Genomic DNA, 19391 nt, shown 5'->3' on the forward strand with positions numbered 1-19391 from the left:
GCTAGTACATGTACACTGCACACATCCAGATTTCTTTCCACAGCAGGCACACACATGTTGCTTTAAAGACTAACTCGGAGCAACAACACAAGTGCTCTTGGATTCACAAAATCTCTCTTTTCTCTCATTTATTTGGTTGTGTTGTTGCTTGGACATAGACTGTGTTTGCCATTCTGTTCACCCAACCAGCACAGCTGCAACAGAACAGCTTCTTTTTAAGGATATTTTTGTTCATGCACTTGTGTGTGACTGTTTGTGGTCAGAGCATTGGGTGCCATACTTTTCTGTGCTGCTCATAGTTGCGTATGAAGTCGCGGAGCTGCTCCTCCCGGCTCTCCAGCGTAGCATAAAGTTGTTGCATCTGGTTCACCAGGTCTGCTTTCTCCGCCTTCAGACGCTTCCGGTCCGACTTCATGGCTGCGAGGAAGAATGAGAGAGAGAGAGAGAGAGAGAGAGAGAGAGAGAAAGAGAGAGAGAGAGGGGGGTGGATGAAGGGGTTGTTAGTTAGCATCAAAGATCTAGCAACATTTCATTGCGCGTTAATCGTTTGTGTAGGTGTGTGTTCAGGTATGTCAGCGATGGTGCATGTGCTCTGTTGGAAAAAGCAAACGTTTAAATAAAATTGTGCATAAATTGTCCAAAGATTGTGTTAAGAGAACATGTTCTATATGTCTATTCCCACAGAACAAATAAACAACAATAATAAACGCTACCATCCCTGGTTACTGAGAGATGATTTTAGCGAGCAAAATGATTTAGACGTTGGCAAGGCTTTGTCAAAAAAAGATGTAAAACCTATATCATTTAATTTTTATTTTTTTTTTTTATGCCAGTAGGTGTAGTCCACAAGTCCAGATTGTAGCAATTTCTTTATTATGGATAATTAAGTTATTAAGCACTTTCGGTGTTAAGCATTAAATACACCTGCTGCTGCTGCTGGTCTAATTTGGTGTGACTGCGTCTTGATAAAGGGGTGAATCACACATGAACCCTCCTGTCAATCTCCTCTCTGCTGTTGGATTTGTTAGAGGTTCTCTTTTCAACTATCTCTCTGCCACACACGCTCTCTAATCCTCTGGCACCCACGCCTCGTGATAAAGGATATGGTTCAGTGTGGTTATTCACAGAAGCTCTAATTTTCTCAAAGACAACATATCCTTTTTCTCTCCCCTGCATCTGCCTCTTCGTCTGTTTGCTCTTGATTTTCTCTCCCTCCTCATGCAAGGCTATTTTCCAGACATCTGCTCAAAAATTAGCTTCCCTCCAACTATCTTTCCAAACTGACAATATATGCTTTATTTATATTTTATGTATTCTCCCTGTGTCTGTCCACCTTTGTCTTCTTCACTTTGACATGTATTTCCTAACAGCACAGCACAGCACAGCATCTCTGACTGTTGGATGCTTCACAACATCACACAATTCTGTTTTCCTCTTGATGCTTGTTATCGTGTGTTCACCTTTCTATTTCTTCCCTCTTTTTTCCCCTCTGTGCCAGCTGTGTGTCATTAATTAACTTATATCACAGCCTGGTTAATTGCTTGACATTCACAAGTTGCGTCTGGGGAGCATGCTCAGGCAAGTGGAATGGAAGTGCAGTTTTACAAGGACAGATTCACCCTCTCCATCTCCTCTCCTTCATTTTTCTCCTGTCGCCCTTTCATATGTCTCCCTTTCACCCGTTCTTCAGAGGTGGAATCCTCGAGCAAATGGGATATTCAAGCCAAGCTAGCCGGCGAACGAGGACAAGAAACATCCCTCATTGGCCAAGAGAAACAGGAAACCTCCCAGCACCTGCCTCAGGAAGTGAAATCAAAGCCGTCATTGAGATGAGCCAAAAATGCTGCTGCTGCCTCACATCCTGCACCTGTGACCGTTTGGCAACATCAACCTTCCCAGCGTTGAATACAAGAAAGCGCTCACTGTGACTCCATAAAAGGGTCTTTCACATTTGCAAATGATGTTAGCACTGTTACTTACCATTTTTAATCTATGTATGAACACTTTCACAAAACAAAGATGGTCCAGGGGCTCATTGTTGGCTTACACTAAATAATGTAGGTGATACGGGGAAGCAATAGCTCCTTTTGCTGATAGACATATTAATGACTAGCATACTCAGTGGCTCAGTCAAGGAATTATTACCAGATGAAACAAGAGGGAACCACCTGGGAACTATGCAGAGCTGAAGCTAATGTGCATTGAGCTGGAGGAGGAGGAAGACATGAAGAGGAAGCTATTGGAGAAGCTTCAATTTAATAGTCCTTTCGTGCAGGAATGATATCTGTGCAAGCACGTATCTTATATTTTGCTATGCATTTTATGCACATGACCTTTTTTGATTATATCTAGATTTGCTCTCTGTCTAAGAGATGCATCAATGGGTGTCTTTATGCACAATTGTGTGTCTGCAAAGTAAATCCAGATAGCAAAAGCCATTCCAGCCTTTGTAAGCAGAAAAAAATTCACAATCAGAGGCCACTGTCCTCACTGCCTAATGTTAAAAACAAAAAAACATGCCCGCATCACGCTCTCCTGACACATCCTCTGAAATCTGCCTAACTTTAAAAAAAATAAATAAATTTTTTAAGCTCTTCACATGAAGGCTCTTCTGGAACCAAAGCCCCTTGTACTTTAAAGCATTTTAATGCAAGCAGCTACTACTGTAGCGGGCTAAAAGCCTTTGTCTGCTGGGCTCTCCTATGGTGCTTTGCCTTGCTGAAGGGCTCAGATTGCCTGCAGTGAGTGAGCCAACTCATTAGTTACTAAACAGGAACACTGACTTCCTACCTTGAAGGAATAGTTCAACATTTTGGGCAATACAGTTTTTAGCTTTGTCTCTGAAAGTCACATTTTTCTGTACAATAAATATAAAGCTAGCAACCATTTAGTTTAGTTTAGCACAAGAGTTGATTGCATGGCAGCCCCGTGGGAGTGGTATCAATCTTCTCATCTAACTCCCGGCAAGAAAAATATGAAAAAAATAAATGTATAGATGAACATATAGATGTTAAATATATGGAGAGAAACATGGTGTGCATATACACTAGATATAGACAATTAATGACTCAAAGTATGGTGGACAAGATAACAAAGAATAGGCAAAGTAGACAGATGGCGAGCTTGTTACTAAGTGAGCAGCTGTATTCTTTTAAAAAAAAATTTCATTTGTGTTTGCGTACTATTTTGGCGTTCTACTTCCTCTTAGTGTAAGTGGGGTTAGGGTATGTTCATGTTTTGTGTTTGCCCTCCTCTACCTGAGGATGTATGATGATGGCAGAGGAGTGGATTATAGGAGAAATCTCTTTTATGTTTTGATACTTTCTTCCCGCTGTGAAAATATGTCACCACAGGAATCCCTTTGTAAGTGACATGAATTTGAGGTGACCAGCGCTGCTGTTGTTTGTGAAGAGGCAAACTTCAAACTGTTTAGAGCTAAATTTCAAGCCCATAGGGGATCATTGTTTGATACTCACAGGGCAGATTTTTGGTGGACTATCACTATACATGTTGTAAGACAGAATACTGTGTAGGTAAGAGTCAAATGTTATCCAGCGCCAGGAAAAGACTTTCTGATGATCCTTGATTGTAAAGAAACAAAATCAATCCCAGCAATCTTTTTGCGGTTACTACCTCTTGCTGTGGTGCCGCTTTTCACATCCCACTCACGTCTTTTCTTTGGTTAAATAACAGCCCTCATTATCTTGTGCCCTATCTATTATGGTACAAACATAACAAGATCCCAGCCATGATTTGACCTGAATAACATGGATTTCTACATGGATGGATAAAGAAATAAGAGGGTATGGCAACAATTTAGGGGTCTTTGAGGAATTAATGCCCCTAGTCTATGCAAATGTTTTGCATTCCAATGAATTAAATATTGTTTTATCACAAAAACTGCTATCCAAGCAAGTTTGGCTTACAACAGGATCACAGAGATGGACCCATTTATCAACACCCCCCTAGAAAATAATGTCCTTCACGTAAATGAATGAAACCACTCCACGCTGACACTACTCCATATAACTTCAGTCCTAAAGAGAAGGGACAGGCTTTTAGTCGGCTCTTAACATAATTATTTGGGGAAAGAACAAAAGAGACATCGGCTCATTGGAGGGAGTCCAGTGTTCACGGTTTGGGATTTTAAATCTGCCAGCTGAATAATGAAGTGGGAGCCTCAGAGCTGCACAGTGTGTTCACCTCCTCATTTCCTCAGTAAAAACAAACTTGTGGGTTGTATGAGGTTGATATCTGCAATGGTACTATTTAATTAACAATCCTTACTGTAGAGCAGGCCATGTTACTACTCTGTCTCCTTTGCAGGCCAAGTGATATTCGCACACTTTAATTAAAGTTTATTAATGTTTTATTATGAATCTACAAACACCAGAAGTGACATTAGCCTTGTTATAGGCAGTTATGCAACCTATAAGCTAGGCATTAAAAATAGATCAAATATTGAAAACTAATAGGTGATCTGAAGGAGGGGGGGTCTGTGTGTGTGTGTGTGTGTGTGTGTACAAGCTATTTAAACAGCAGGACTGACACATCAGAGAATCAAGGGGAGAATCATTCTTTGATCCCATAACAGCACTTCATTACCCACCTCTCTGTCTTCACCGGATCCAAAACAAAATTAACCGGTGCTGTGAAAGGTTGAGCCTAATTGTTCAGGTGCAAGCAATATAACACCAGTGTCATGGACAAATGCAAGGAGTAAGCCGGCAGCAACATAGATTCTGATACTGGTACAGGTACATTGTTTCTCTGTCTAACTGAGATTAGATACTCTGGATTACCACTAGGGGCCACTGTGATCCAAACACGGGTTCTCACTCAATATCTTCCAATTTGAATAGATTAAGGTGCAAATTGAATGAGTGAAACTGTCCTCATTACCTGTGTGATGAAACTGCTGCCAGTACTGAGGAATAAAACAGAAAAGATTTTTTTTTAAAAACACACCAGCCCATGATAATTTACCCTGCTTTCCAAAATCAAATTGGAGTGTTTTTTTCCTTCTTTTAAAAAAACAACAAAAAAACCTATTTTGTTTAAAAACAAAAAAAACACACCAATAAAAGATCACTAAAACTACTGTAATTACTTTTATCAGGTTAAGTAGAGTGATGAGATTTGGCAACACTGAGTGTGTGTGTGTGTCTCTGTGTGAGTGTGTATTGGTGTTTAAGGCCTTGTTGTCAAGGACAGAGCTGCGGTGCAGCATGAAATGACACTAAACGGAGCAGGCAGATTGTGCTTTGATGATACATAGCTGTCTGCTGCTTTCATTTGAGCTCTGGATTGACTGAGAGTCCCTCAGTGATAGTAATTAGCCAAAGCGGAAACAGCTAATTAAAAACAGTATAAAAGGCCAGCTATACTTTGAAAATCCATTGAATACAACTTTGATGAGTAAATCCAAATAAGAGTTGGGTAAACCTGCAAGAGAAGAGTCCAACTGTATGAGCTAAACTTTAAGGTTTGAAGATTGCAAAGAACTGGTTCAGTTCATTGTCATTTGAGTACTTTAAGGTAGGGGGATAAAATGAGTCCAAGCAGTAGCTTGGGTTGGATTGAGCGCCCACGGGTATCATAACAAAACCTGCAATTGTGTGAGGTTGGCTATTACGTACGATTACAATTACAGTGCTCACAGGCTAATGTCTGGCACACAGTGGGAGTGAGCTCAGGCCTCAACATTGAAATGATGTGGGCATCACACCAAACAAAGGCGGTGAGGCAGACACAAGAAGAGACAGCGAGGGAGAAAATGAAGAACAAAAACATAGTGAACAGTTGTGTTCTCTGTGTTCTCCATTTTGTATTCATGGGAATCAGAAAATCTGCATGTTATTTAGCCACAAGCCATCTGAACTGAGGTAGGAGTGGCAACGCGTTTCTGTGAGCCATTCCGAAGTAAACAGGTATTATCTCAAGTGGCAGAGAGCAAAGGAGGGAATGATGCATTTGGTTCACGCTATTTCATCACTCCAGCCTTTTGCTTTTTCATCCAAAGCAAAACAGGGAAATAAATAAATAAAAAACAAAAAAACACAATGCTACTCTGCTTCACAATAATTGTTGGTACCACTTCAATAAAAACCCCCAGGGCGTTTAAGTTCTCCAAACATTGCTGTCATTCTTCGAGAAAAACACTTTGCCAGAGCATCTGGTGAGATCTTCACAATATGTCAGCCTTGTGAAAACTGGGAGGAATCAAATAGAGTAGACATCTTGCTTCCAATCAATTGGCAGCATACGGAAATTGCTGTAGTTAATGAGGTATTCTCAAAAAACATTTGGCCTATCTTTTTTTTTTTCTTTGCATCAGAAGCTACTTTAAAGCCCAACTATTTCCAAAACTCCCAAACTAATGAGTCTGTTTTTGCAGTATAACAAATCCTTAAAAGTAACCAGACAAAGAATGCTGAGGGATTCAGGAGCAAAAAAATAAACACGACTTGGACTTGAGCTAAGTCAGCATCCACAGCTGAACCATTAGATGTAGAACACCGAACACCGAACACCAATCCAACCCTGTATATGCATTGAAGTTAATGCTTCTCAATATTATTGTAATGTCCTTCCAATTTATTGAGAAATGCAGTAAATTTTCTCTTTCAAGTAGATAAAAATGCCCTGTGATAGTAAAACAAAAATGTAATTTCATGAAGGAACAAATGTTCTTCTTGTGAGTGATCGAATATAACAAGCTCACAAGGAGACATACTAAAGCCTCCATATGCTTCATAAGTAGTGCTACTTGGAGTGTTAAACAACATCAGATCCCCCTTTCAAAAAGAATCGGATGGAAGCGATCATTTTTGTGACTTCCAGAAACAAAACAAATCTGAGAATCACAACCACTTTAATCAGTAATTAGCGCAAATGTGCAGCAAAGGTGTGCAGAGTAATGCAGGGGGAAAATTTCTGTTTTTTCATTATCAACATAACTGTTTCCATCACTTGTTTACAACTGCAATCAGTACCATGAATGCCTTTGAAGAAAGACTGAATGTGTGCACATTTGTACAATTGATTACGTCTCAACTTTCGGTATAACAGTGTACTTTTCGCTCTGCCCTTGAGTTTCGCCATTTCAAACAGGTTTAAACACTTTTGCCTTTAGACGTGGGTGGATGTCATGGATGACCTTTTACAGCTATTTTTCAGGCACAGATGTGAAACATTCTACCCCAGAAACATGCTGAAAACTGTCTCAAACGCCTTTGTACCTCTGTTGTACACTGCAGTATAACGGCCCTAACGTTTTTTTTTATCATGATACATATCTATAGTACAATAAGATATTGTAAGTATTATAAGTTAGAATTAGAACATTCTACTTGTTCACCATTACCCTAAATGTCCTAAATTGCTGATTAGTTTTTTATAAATAAAACCTTTAGGTTTTACCTCACTACCTTTTCCATTTTCTCTTCATTGTCCCTCATCAAGATGTCAATATACACAAAATAAATTTCTTGACTTTAACGTTGTCAGAGGTAATCAAAATAGAGTTAATAAAAATAAACACACACACTGCAACTATCACCAGTACTGTCCAGTACCATGGCCAAGTATCTGCAGAACAGAAGCATGAATGTATTTGCTGGAAGCAGTTGGAAAACAACACAAACAAGAAAATTAGACAAAATAGAATGACAGCTGCATTTCCACTTTCTCCTTGGATACAACTGTAAATATTGCTGGGGACGAAGCCAAAATTCACTGGCTGCTACCCACCACATGCCAATGGTAGAAGAGCAAAAAGCTAATACTCTTGCTGGCCTTTCATAGTATCCTTGGAGTCTGCGGAAGCCAAAGAGTCAGTGTATGAAGCTGGAGTGCAACAACCTTGGAGTAACAAATGAGCTGGGAAGCAGCTACTGCTGCACAGGCCAGGCCATGTGGAAAATAACAATAAAAACTATAAATAATTCAGAAATCTTGCTTCTTTCACCACAGAATGCAAATATATTTTTCTTCCAGGGGTCATTCTTTGGCCAAATGTTCTACTTGAACTTCAAGTTCTGCTTTATTGCATATATAAAATAGCTTTAAGAGAAAAAAAACAATTAAAACTACCAACAGGAATGTCTTCTCTAGCAAGTCCACAGTGGCTTCAGTTTGCTTCTCTAAACTTACTCCAAGAGAGGCAAATTTGAATATGACAACAGCCAATTTCCTGTTGTCCTCCCACGTACCCCATTGTAATTGCAGACCAGATCCTCGTAGATGCATCCTGCTTAACATTTCTGGACATTGTAAGCCAACCAAAGTCCCCCTTTATAAAGCTTTCATTAGCTGCTGATTGCTGTCAGTGCCTGCTGGGCTTGGTAGGCTTTGGCCTTCATTAACGGGCCTGACTCATAGAAACGATGCATGAGCCTGCGTGTAGTCTGTTCTGACAGCAAAACATCCAGTTGCAGAGGAGATAAGTATTTATTTGATGTGCGCTCTATTGTACTCTGCCACAGTCCGTTTTGTTTTTGTTCAATTCTTCCAAAAAGCGTAGGCTGTAAGTGTCAAGTGAAATGTCACAGCAACAAAATCCCCTGACAGCATGTCATGTGTTTGGTGGGTTTTGTGCTCTGCCTCATTCCATGGGTGATAATTCTTTGAAAAGAATGATTCATTGCAACACTGATGACATCTCTGCTTGATGCCCTGAAATCCACTGTGCACTGCCTTGCAGAAGTTGTTCATTACTTCACCCTCTGCTAAGTCTCCAAGAAGGCATTAAGCAAGTGTGCTCTCATTTCGCATATAGTCATGCATAAAACAGACACAGAGCACCAAACACTGTGGTTGATGGTCATTAACAGAGAGGAATCTGTACTATATGCTTGTACTTCTTCAGCTTTGAAAGGATAATTACACACTCTCTTCTGCTAATGAAATTTTCTTGGTAACCTGTAGTCGGAAGGTTAATGTATATGTAATTACATCTTTCACAGCAACTAAGACAATAATTTTTCCTTTTTATTTAACTATTGCTCAAACTATCAGTCCTATCTCTGCCAAATCATTCATATTTCACACTTTATTCTAATCAGCACCTCCAGGTAGACAAGCTCTCATTTTCAACTTGAAAAAAGGCTATTTTTTAATAATTTGGGGGTAAATGCAGGTCAAGTCTCAAGCCATTACAGACAAGTCAAAGTCAATTCTCAAGTCTCTGATTGCAAGGCCAACTCAAGTAATAAGGTTTCATAAGAAAATTCAAGACACAACTGTGGATGCTTAAGTCTCCTTACAAGAGAGTACAAGAGATTCAAATGATCTCAAAATTATCTTAAATATTTAAGGTGCAATGCAAGACCTGCCTATTACTGTCTTGAATATTTTTATTGTTATCGTGAGGTTGAAGTCTACAGCTTTGCTATTTTATAGGAAGAGGAAGTTCTAATAAAAAAAGGTTTGAGTGAGTAATCACATCTTCAGACTCAGAATCCAGCATTGCTCTGATGATACCTTGCAGCTTCTACAGTTCATTGTGCTGTATGCACAGCATGTAATCGACAGCAGGGAACATGGGTATGATTTGCCTGCAGCATGAGCGGCTTTCTTTAAAAGGCAAAGCATGAGTGTCCCCTCCCACTATAAGAAACCACTCCATCACACAAGTGGAACATATGCTAATGGACCATAATTCCCATTATGGGCAGCATTAACCACACTGCTACAGACACTCAACATGGTGTCAAAGTTGTGGGGTAAAATGCAACTTTTCTTTTTCCAGCGTGAGAAGAGAGTAGCAAATTTAACATTTCTAGCCATTACATTCTCAGGCTCATTCGCAGATTTACTGATTCACAACAATTTTCCCTGAAAAGTAAAAAAAAAAACTTTAAACTTTAAAGAAAATTTACTGGACGTGATCATGCTTCCAAAACATAGTAAATGTGCCTGAATCTTTTGTAGTCAAATGAAAGCAAAAGGTTTCCAGATGAAGGATAATAAGTAAATGGATTTTTCTTTATTTTTTTTCTGGTAACAACATGGAAAATTTAATGGGAATATTAAAGAGAGAGGACACACCAGAAAATGTGCTTACCATTCACTATTAAATCACAATTAAATATTCCTCTTTCAAAAGATGTTTTGGGCAGTTATCCTGTATTTGACAATTGAAAGTAAAGATAGATAACAAATGTGGAGAGTAGTGTAAAATGCAACAAAGATCCCAATGCAGCCCAAATCAAACCAGGAACACTGCCGGAACACGGCACATGTCGTAAACTCCTCGGCCATCAAGATGCCTTTGAGCTGTTTATTACTTCAAACACATCACATCAGAGATTAGAATTGATTTCTAATCTCTAAAGCATTAAAAACTGTTAATAGGATCGACTAATACACTTGACCTCCCTTGAAGCATCACTGCCCGTATTTTACAATAATGATGATGTTAGTGTTTCAAAAAACACACGTGTTTACTGGCAAGGTCCTCACCTTGCAGAGCCTCCTTGGCTCGGTCCAGCTCCTGCTCCTTCTGGGCCAGCTGAACACGGAGCTCGGTGGCAGAAAGCACGTCGGCTGAGCAGCCTCCCTGGGTCTCCTCCAGGTCCTTACTCAACATGTCCTTCATCTGCCGGAGCAGGTGCACCTCCTCCTGGAGCTGGGCCACCTCTTCACGCAGCAGGACTACAACACATAGAAAGGGAAGGGAGCTTTAGCGAGCTGACACCAAGACCTGACCCAATATATTCTTAGTAAAAATGTGTGTGATTTTGATTATGCTAGCTTTAATAGTGGATGACGTTTTCAGCCAAAGTAAAAGTGTGGCTGGAGAAAGGTCATATGCATACAGGAATCCAATCTCACAGAGGTGCGTTAGCTTTGAATAGCTACACGACAGCAGAAATGGTTACGTCTGAAACACAAAATCGATTTAACATCACCATAGGAGGTTATAGTAATTTGTAATCGACATAACTGCAGTGCCAAATTACTGTCAGTAATAAGTGTCATAGGGGTACATGGGGTCCAGTGGATGAGTCGAGATAAGACATTGATATCATAATGAAATTTGTCTGTGCAGCTGCCTGTTGAGTCTGCTCTTTGTTGGCAGGAACTATCAGAAAAGGAGAGAGGTGCATCAAATCAATATTCGTTGACTGGTGCTTTAAAGAGCCCCTCCCAGGCGTTGTCCCAAAGAAGGAAACAATAAAATGAAGACAGCGGCAGTGAGAGGTAGATGTTTCCTCACAATTTGACTCACTGAAAATGTTTCAAAGTGCTTTCAAAGTATCAGCAGCAAAGAGAGGAATTCACTCGCTTTTAAAACAAGCCACAACAGGCAAATGTCACACTTCAACTTCGCACGTCAAACCTCCAAAGAGAAATATTTAATCTAAAAATATGTCTTTTTTGCACACTGAATGTGCTTGTCTAGGTGGAGCATATGAGGAGTAATTTATATAAGGATGAGTAGAGTCATTCTGCTCAATTTCATACATCCTCAGGGCAGGGGGTTGGGGGGGGGTGGGGTTGACGAAAACCGTTCAGCCCCATCTCACATGGCTCCACTATCTAGTGCCTCGCATAAATCTCACTTGCTACTCTCATAACCCAGCTCCAATATTATTGTCTGAAAAATAAAATCAATCAGAAAAGAATGGGAGGAGTGAGAATAGGAGACTGAATATGACAAACTACTGTGAGAGGAACAGACAAATTGAAGAGAGAATACGGATTGCTCTTTAGCTTTTTAATAAAGGGTAGGACGATTACTTTGAAGTGTGAAAACGTATAGTAAGGATAAACATGCAAAGCTAGAAGTGGATTTCCGGCAGCCAATTCAGCAAAACAGCAAATACTTTGCATTCCGCAGAGCATCAGTGGAAATAATCCTCTCATACAGTAAATGTGCTCATGTTGCCTATTTATTACTTGTGGCGTCTTTGACCATTGTTACAGCATAGCATCAGTGAAATTATAAAATCTGTCAATGATCATTTAGAAAATGTTAAGCAACTTGACATTTCCAAATAAACAATGTCTGGCTATTATAGTCCAGAATTCCCCCACTTAGAATTAGCAATAATTGAGCCTCTTACTGTCACGTTTTCTTATTTCTTATTTCAGAGAGAGCAATAAACAAAGAATGTCGCTGAATTGTGCAATTAGTTCTCAGTGTATACGACAGTGACGGTTTTGTATCTTTTAAGTGCAGACTGGAGTGCAGATTCTGTGACCTGCCCTTGTAATTGTTTCTATCAAGGTCACATGCTGTATTTTGATACAGTATGTACAGGGGATCTTTTTCCTAAAGCTGAAAGTGTAAAATAATGTGGATGAGTCACACTGGAAACAAACTCTGCATGCTGACTGAACAGTAAACCAAAATGTTGATTTTGTTAATAGATTTTGCTTGTTAAATAATGAATCTTCTTTTGTGACTTTTGTGTCAAGACTTTTAGTAGAACAAAAAAGTTATTCAGTCAACACGATGATTGTAGGTCATTGAACCACAGATTGATTTTTTAAATTTTTTTTTAATAAAGCGTTATTCATCCACATTGTTATTTTGATGGCAGCACAAAATGAACACAATAGAATGCTCCCCATGACAACATTACCACAAACTGACGTGAACTTTATAAGCTTCACAAAGGCAGTGTTCATTGCACTGGATTCATTATATTGTACATGTATTGATGTTTTTCTGTCCAGCCGCTCCATGTGTCACTGCTGACAGTGACACATGTTGTATGTTGTTGACTGACACGTCCCACGTGAGAAGGACACATGTATCTTAAGTCCTGTATTCCTGGCATGACACAAACTGTTCATTCCTGACTCCTCCAACAGCAGACCTGGTGTTATACTCCAGAGACAGTTCAACACTACAACAAACTGTGACAACAAACTATAATGGAGGATGTGCGGTATATGCAGCCTTGCACTGATACATTTAAGCACAACATGGGTCACTTTAGCTCTCACTTTTCCTCCTCTGAAACTAAAATGAACCTTTTAGACCAGCTGACTGCTTGTAGAGCATGCACCTGCTTCCCAGGGCTTTTGAGTCCTTTAATTTGTGTTCACTGACAAAATGTAAGTGGCTGAGAATAAGGGCTGCCCGCTGAAAAACGAAAATGAAATGTAAAAGAGGTTATTAGGAGAAGGGTCGAGAGAAAAACGTTGGTGAGTGGAGTGTCATTACACAGAGGTATACTTAATGGACCCAATAATAGAACCACATTTTACAGAGCAACTCAAGCAGCAACACCCTTATTGGCAAACCAAAGAGCTGACCCATTGAAGAGCTGGGGGAAAAAAGCGACTGCAAGATACAGTTCACTGGTGTTTAAAAATCCTTTAATAGTCGCACACTCGATTACTTATTCATAAAGTTTGCATGTATTGATTGTGAAAATTGCAGCAAAATAGGGATTCATAAATAAGCACCAAGAGCACTGGAAATGTGTTTTATCTTTAACAGCCAACCCCTAAATACTGGCCCACAATTATGCTTAATATGCTTATAGAATTAGGTTGGGGCCTCATTTGCTTAAAATTTTGCAGATTAAGTCACCAGTACAAATCTCTGAATGCAAAATATAGATAACACTGCATACAACACCACTACTGTATAAGCTTCTCGTTGGGTTTGACTTAATCGATTTTTAATGTAAGCTTATCTACATCATTACCTCACAGGAGTTAGTTATAATAACCACAACCACATGTATAAAAATTGATTTCACTGCTGCAACAAAGACAGGAAACGTCACTCGTTGTTGCAAACTCCAAAGATGTAATTTTGCACTTCCTGCTGTTTATCACAGTTGGATGTGGCAGAACTGTAAATAAATAATTCCAATTCCATCAATGTAACTGACAAGAACAAGAGGAAGCTTTCTGTTTACTGTTCACAATTCAAAATGAACATTAAAAAGTAGCATAGAGACATAAAGCTTACACAAATCCAGGCCTTTAGACATTTTGAACTACCTTCTTTAAGGCTCTGTTTTAATCTCTGCAATTTACTTTGAAAGATTTTTATCCTTTAAATTCATGTCGTAATATTTTGTAATGTTTTTAATGCATTTTTTAAGCCCTTTTAAATTACCTTTGTGAATGCAATACGACATAGTGATAAGGCTTTGCCTTGGTGAATTTTATGACTACATTACGTTACATTACATTACATAAAGACACTTTATGCATTAAACCTCCACAGGAGAGCATAAGAGCAACAGTACATGTCTTCAAATTGTAAATGCAGCCCTTACAAACAAGCAGCTAAGACCATGTTCAGTCCTTCAGTGATTTAAGATGTCAGTGAGTGCTAGACTGTGTACCTAATATAATGATATACATGTTAACCCAATCCTACAGCACGACAAAAACTCTCGTGAAAACATTATAATTTATACTGTTTGAACATGTTTGAATGGCCCTGTAAAGTTAGGCTGAATATCCTATGCGCAGTGCATAACTGCACAGAAAAAATAAAAGACCTGTGCTCAGTCAAATCCCTGCCTTCAAACTGTGCATACTGTGTGTGTGATGCAGAGAATATGTGGCAGACAAATACACCAATGCTCACCCCCTTCTCAAATATTCATGAGGACACAGATGCTTCAACATAAAAAAAAAAAACTCATGGAAACTATGGAGAAGATGTTGATTTTTACATCTTCCTACTGTTTCTTCCTGATTTAAATAAAACACTTGGTTATGTGTCACAACACTGAATAAGACAACCAGGCGGTCCGCATTGAAAGCTGTTTGCAGCGATGAAATTCCCACAATTTACCATCAAGAGGGCCCTCAGCATCAATGATAGGAAATGTGAGATTAGCTGTCTAAGTATGCCACAGTAGTTATTAGAGTGTGTGAGGTGGAAACAGATATGTTATTGTCTTCTCGAGCTTTCGGCAGGCGAGCACAGTGCTGGAGCACTCTAGATAAGAGTCAGAGGTGGGGGTGGTGGGGTGGGGGGTTGGGGAGGGAAGACAGCCACCTATTTTTCAATGTCCGCATCGTCTCTAGGTTGGCGAGAAGCATGCGCTGTAGCTCCGGATTACAAACGACAGCCAGAGTGGGAGCTTCCTGATAAGTGCAATCTCTCCTGCTCTCCCCTCCAGGACTCTCTGCAATGTTCGCAAACTGTTGTATCGTGGAAAGTGTGAGGCTCATAATGAAGTGTGCTTATGTATATGCAAATTAACCTAATAATCTTGTAACTTATTTCAGGTTTTGCCTCCCGTATATACAGTATGTTATTTAAACAAATTTTTGTATATCATACCATGCACTTTGCAAAGTGTCAAGTGTCTCTTCTTTTCTCATTCTTTGGATTTAAGTCAATAAAATGACTCGACAACCACATCTGGTGGAGAGACGCCACTGGAGCACATCTCAAAGCACATGTATGAAAATGATGCCTGAAACAATTAAGTACCGTAACAACGTCATTGCAAAAGCTCTGAACATAGCATAAAATATGACAAATATTCAGAATCCATATTTCTGCAAAGCATTTGCGTCAGATATTTCTTATACAAAGATTTAAGAGAATTGTAAAACGCCTGAATTGAGGAAGAGGAAAAGAATATGAATAAGTTTGTGCTCGTGAAATCATTCTCAACCAACGTGGCTGTTTTTAGCTGCACTCCCACTCAACTGTCAATACAAACCTTATGGTCTTAATTACTTCTCTCCCCAAACAGAAAAAAAAGAGATGACAAATATAAAAAACAGAGTTTCTGCCAGTGTGTAGGACTGTGAGCACACAGTGGGTTTGACAACACGGGGCTGTGTTTTAGTTTGCAGTGCTGTGAGCCTGTTGCCATCACAACCTCAGTACTAGCAGGGATGAGAGGATGGATCAGGGTCGGATGTTTGCTGCCTCTCTGCTGTTAGCTCAGCCTTCAACACCACCTGCTCCCCACTGACTGACACAGGCAGCAGACTTTTTGCTCCTAAATGACAGTTACCATGTAGGTCTCACACAAAGTATAGCTTCAATTAAACTTGGCAGTTTGGGTTTAATTTTCTAAGTTTTCTTTGTAGTTTTAGCCATTATTTCCATAAAATATAACATTATACTCACTGAAGTAATTGCTGGGATCTGGGAACACAGTATATTTTTAAAGCAGATACACAGGACAAAAAAAATAGTCAAAAAATCAGAAAGGTTGGAAACAGTTTAACCAGATTATCTAAACCATTATATCTGCAGGTGAAACAATAACTACACCCCACAAGTCTGTAATAATCGCTTATTTCACATATAGTGCAAACTCCTTCAAACTACTTCATCTGTTTGTCTTCATGAAATATGTGGTGCTGGAAGCTGACTCAAGCATTTCCAACTTGTATGATTGTGTGACTGCTTGTCTGTCTTACCCCATCTGACTTGTATTAACCAATGCTACTGTGCTATTCCAGGTTTCAACAATTATCTTGGTAAGTAAAATTGTGTTATTGCAGAAATTATAACAGAAATCAGAGCCAAACCTGCAAAAACCGGAATTATGTTCTAACAAAACTCACCCAGTTTCACACACTGACATGATGTCTTGAGACTTGATTTACACTAATACACTAATATATTGTATAGCACTTTTAAAAAACAATGGCATTCGCAGAATTAATACCTAGAAATACACAAAATTGTGAACAGGGGGTTTCCTTGAGCAGTATGGGCTTAATTTGTGTCTCTGGTTTAAATCGTATGCAACTGTGAAGTACCACAGGGATTAAACTGAGGCTAATGACAACTGATCTTTGTCTCTGACTCGATCTGCAAAGAAATATGTGCATTCATTGACCCTTCCTCCATCTCTGCCTCCATTCCATTCCAGATCCCTAAACGGGCTTGCCTCTAGTTATTATGATTCATCGAAACAGTAAATAAAATCTCTATCCTCGGCCACTGATGTAAATGACTGCTTAAATGTGTGCATTTGCATAATAGCGGCCATGCATCAGCTGACATGCAGTTGGTACCAGTGAATTATGAATCTGATCAGTGTCATTTCCTATTTGTATGATTTAAGCAAAATGGCCGAAACTGTCTCCCTAAATAATCCCGCAGCCTTTGTGTAACAGCTTTGGTATGGTGGAAGCCAGTCATAAAATTGTTCCAAAATATCAGCACTTCTCTGGGGACACAACATTTCTCATCCTTTTTCCTGATCTTAATGGTGCAAAAAAGGATTTGAGGAGAAAATAGACCTTTTCTTAAATATTACAGAGGTTTCCTTCTGCTCTGTGTGAAAACTTTGCAGCCCCAAAGATTTTTCCACTTGTCTTGAAATCTGCTGTTTTACTGGGGTCCACTGAAATCAGTAGGTCTCATTCTATAATACCACACCATGCTTCTCTGGGGTTTCCTTTTTATTATGATTTGTCAGTATATAAGAGCATCTCTCGGTCTCCATGTAACTCTCAGTGTCTCCCACAAACTCTCTTGTCCTGTGCTATTCTTTCCTCCTCCAGTTTCTCCTCTCCCACGTCTACAGCAAAAGCAGGACTCAGAAAAACCAAAGTTGCAAAAGGTCCAGCAATCTGTCAGAGAGACCTGTGGCCACGAGGCAGCTGAAATTGGACTTGGCTGGAGCGGGATTGGAGGTCGAAAATTGATAGGGAATGACAGTAAGTGTCTAGAGGGGGGAAATTTTTAGATTGGTTCTCCCTCTTCAGAATGAGTGGGAGGGAAAGACGGGGTGGAGTTCAATTTTTGCCTGTTACTGGAGACAAAATCAATTAATGGGGCTATTGTTCCCACAGAATTCTCATTCAGCCAGCTGGCAGAGTCAGGACATACAGCACAGGCCCACAGTATAGAGCTGCTGTGACAGGCACTCCTACTCCACCATACGTATTTAATCGGTGCACACACAGTCTGCAGACTGCTCAACAATATATAAATAATAGAGCGGGCACACTAACTTTAGAAAATCTTGATAAGATAGTTCTTTCACATAATAACTATGTGATTTAGACACAAAATGTCTGTGTACTGTTTCGATTACTGCAATATAATATCCCATCTGACACAACACAATCACATCACGAGACGACAAACTCCAGCGCTACAGCGCTACATAAGCGATTCCTTCCAAACATACATCCTCATGAAGAACGTCATATTTAATGAAAGGACAATATTTTATTTCGTATTTAGCCTCCCCCATCATTTCTCCAGTGAAGACGAATGGGTTGGTGTATAAATAAAACCTTATCCGCAGTCTGAATGCAGAGCATACTGAACCACTCTCACGTTTGTGCAGGACAAAAGAACAACCAAAATCAGGAATGTGTTAAATAAAAAAGGGAATGAAAGAGCAGTCGAGGTCAAGAATGCGAGCAGCAAGTGCTTTCATGACAGGAGGCAACGGCCCACATCCTCTTATTTGTTTTGGACTTGGCAGCTCAGCCGTGGCACTGCTTGAATAATTACATTCAAACAGATTGTCTGTAAAACCCATTCAGAGATGCCATACTGGGTTAAAAGCTTAACCTTTCACAGCACTCCTTTGAATATACTTGAAATAAATAAATTATTGGATTTAGAACATTCATGCTAGCGTGGTTAAAATGTTTGAGCAGGTTTTTATTTATCATTCTTCTGTAACCAAATGATGCACATAAAGGCAAATATAAACGATGACAAAAACTTCTTTGAAAAAGCTGCAATGATGAGCCAAAGTGTTCAGGGGGGCAGCAGCGGAGCTCTTTAAACACTTTTCAGACACATTACTTCCGTCACCTGCCAAGTTCAATACCTGTACAATGTCACCTATTTACAAGTACACATAATTCTGCAAGGTTTATTACCCTTGTTCAAGAAAATCATTAGCAATTACAGACAAATGATTTGAACTTTATTTATCTGTAAAGGAAGATTCTGCTTCCACTCCCTATAGAAGATTATGTGATGCATCTCCAGCTGGAGTCCTCAGGTTCAGCCGTTACTTCGACTCTCTACGCTTCCTTTTGCCTCCACAGTTTTTGTGACAGAGCACAGAGCAGCCAAGCCAGCACTTTACCAGCTACATTTCTAGAAAATCCATGAGAATCAGCAGCGTTATTCCACAGAAAACTGCATGCAAGAGAGCCCTCAGGCTAATGCACCCCCTCCAACATGGTTCCATATCCCTGCGATGATTATACCTCAGGAAGCACATGAATGTCATGGGTTTATCCTCCATCTACAATGTTAGAACATTTACACAGAGAGATATTGAAAATTCTGTGCGCTCACTGGTATCATGGATGCCTTTATAGACATATATTTCAAGAGCACCAACTTTTCTTTTTACATTTTTTTTTCTAATTCTTTTCTTATTTAAACTCAGCAGAACTTCGGGATGACCTTTTTTTATTTATGTGAATCATTCTCTTACACACACATACTC

General features: G+C 39.5%; 1 protein-coding gene across 1 annotated transcript in view; it reads right to left on the bottom strand.

Moving 5' to 3' along the window:
* kazna (kazrin, periplakin interacting protein a) overlaps positions 1–19391 on the bottom strand; it is a 158930-nt gene that overhangs the window by 14574 nt on the left and 124965 nt on the right. Inside the window, exons 5-6 of the mRNA XM_070838944.1 lie at positions 10465–10656; positions 281–417 (exon numbers count right to left, since the gene is read on the bottom strand). Coding sequence (XP_070695045.1) covers positions 281–417; positions 10465–10656 — 329 coding nt within the window. The remainder of the gene's footprint in view (positions 1–280; positions 418–10464; positions 10657–19391) is intronic.

Source organism: Pempheris klunzingeri, chromosome 11 (assembly GCF_042242105.1).
Source record: "Pempheris klunzingeri isolate RE-2024b chromosome 11, fPemKlu1.hap1, whole genome shotgun sequence".
NCBI classification, from domain to species: domain Eukaryota; kingdom Metazoa; phylum Chordata; class Actinopteri; order Acropomatiformes; family Pempheridae; genus Pempheris; species Pempheris klunzingeri.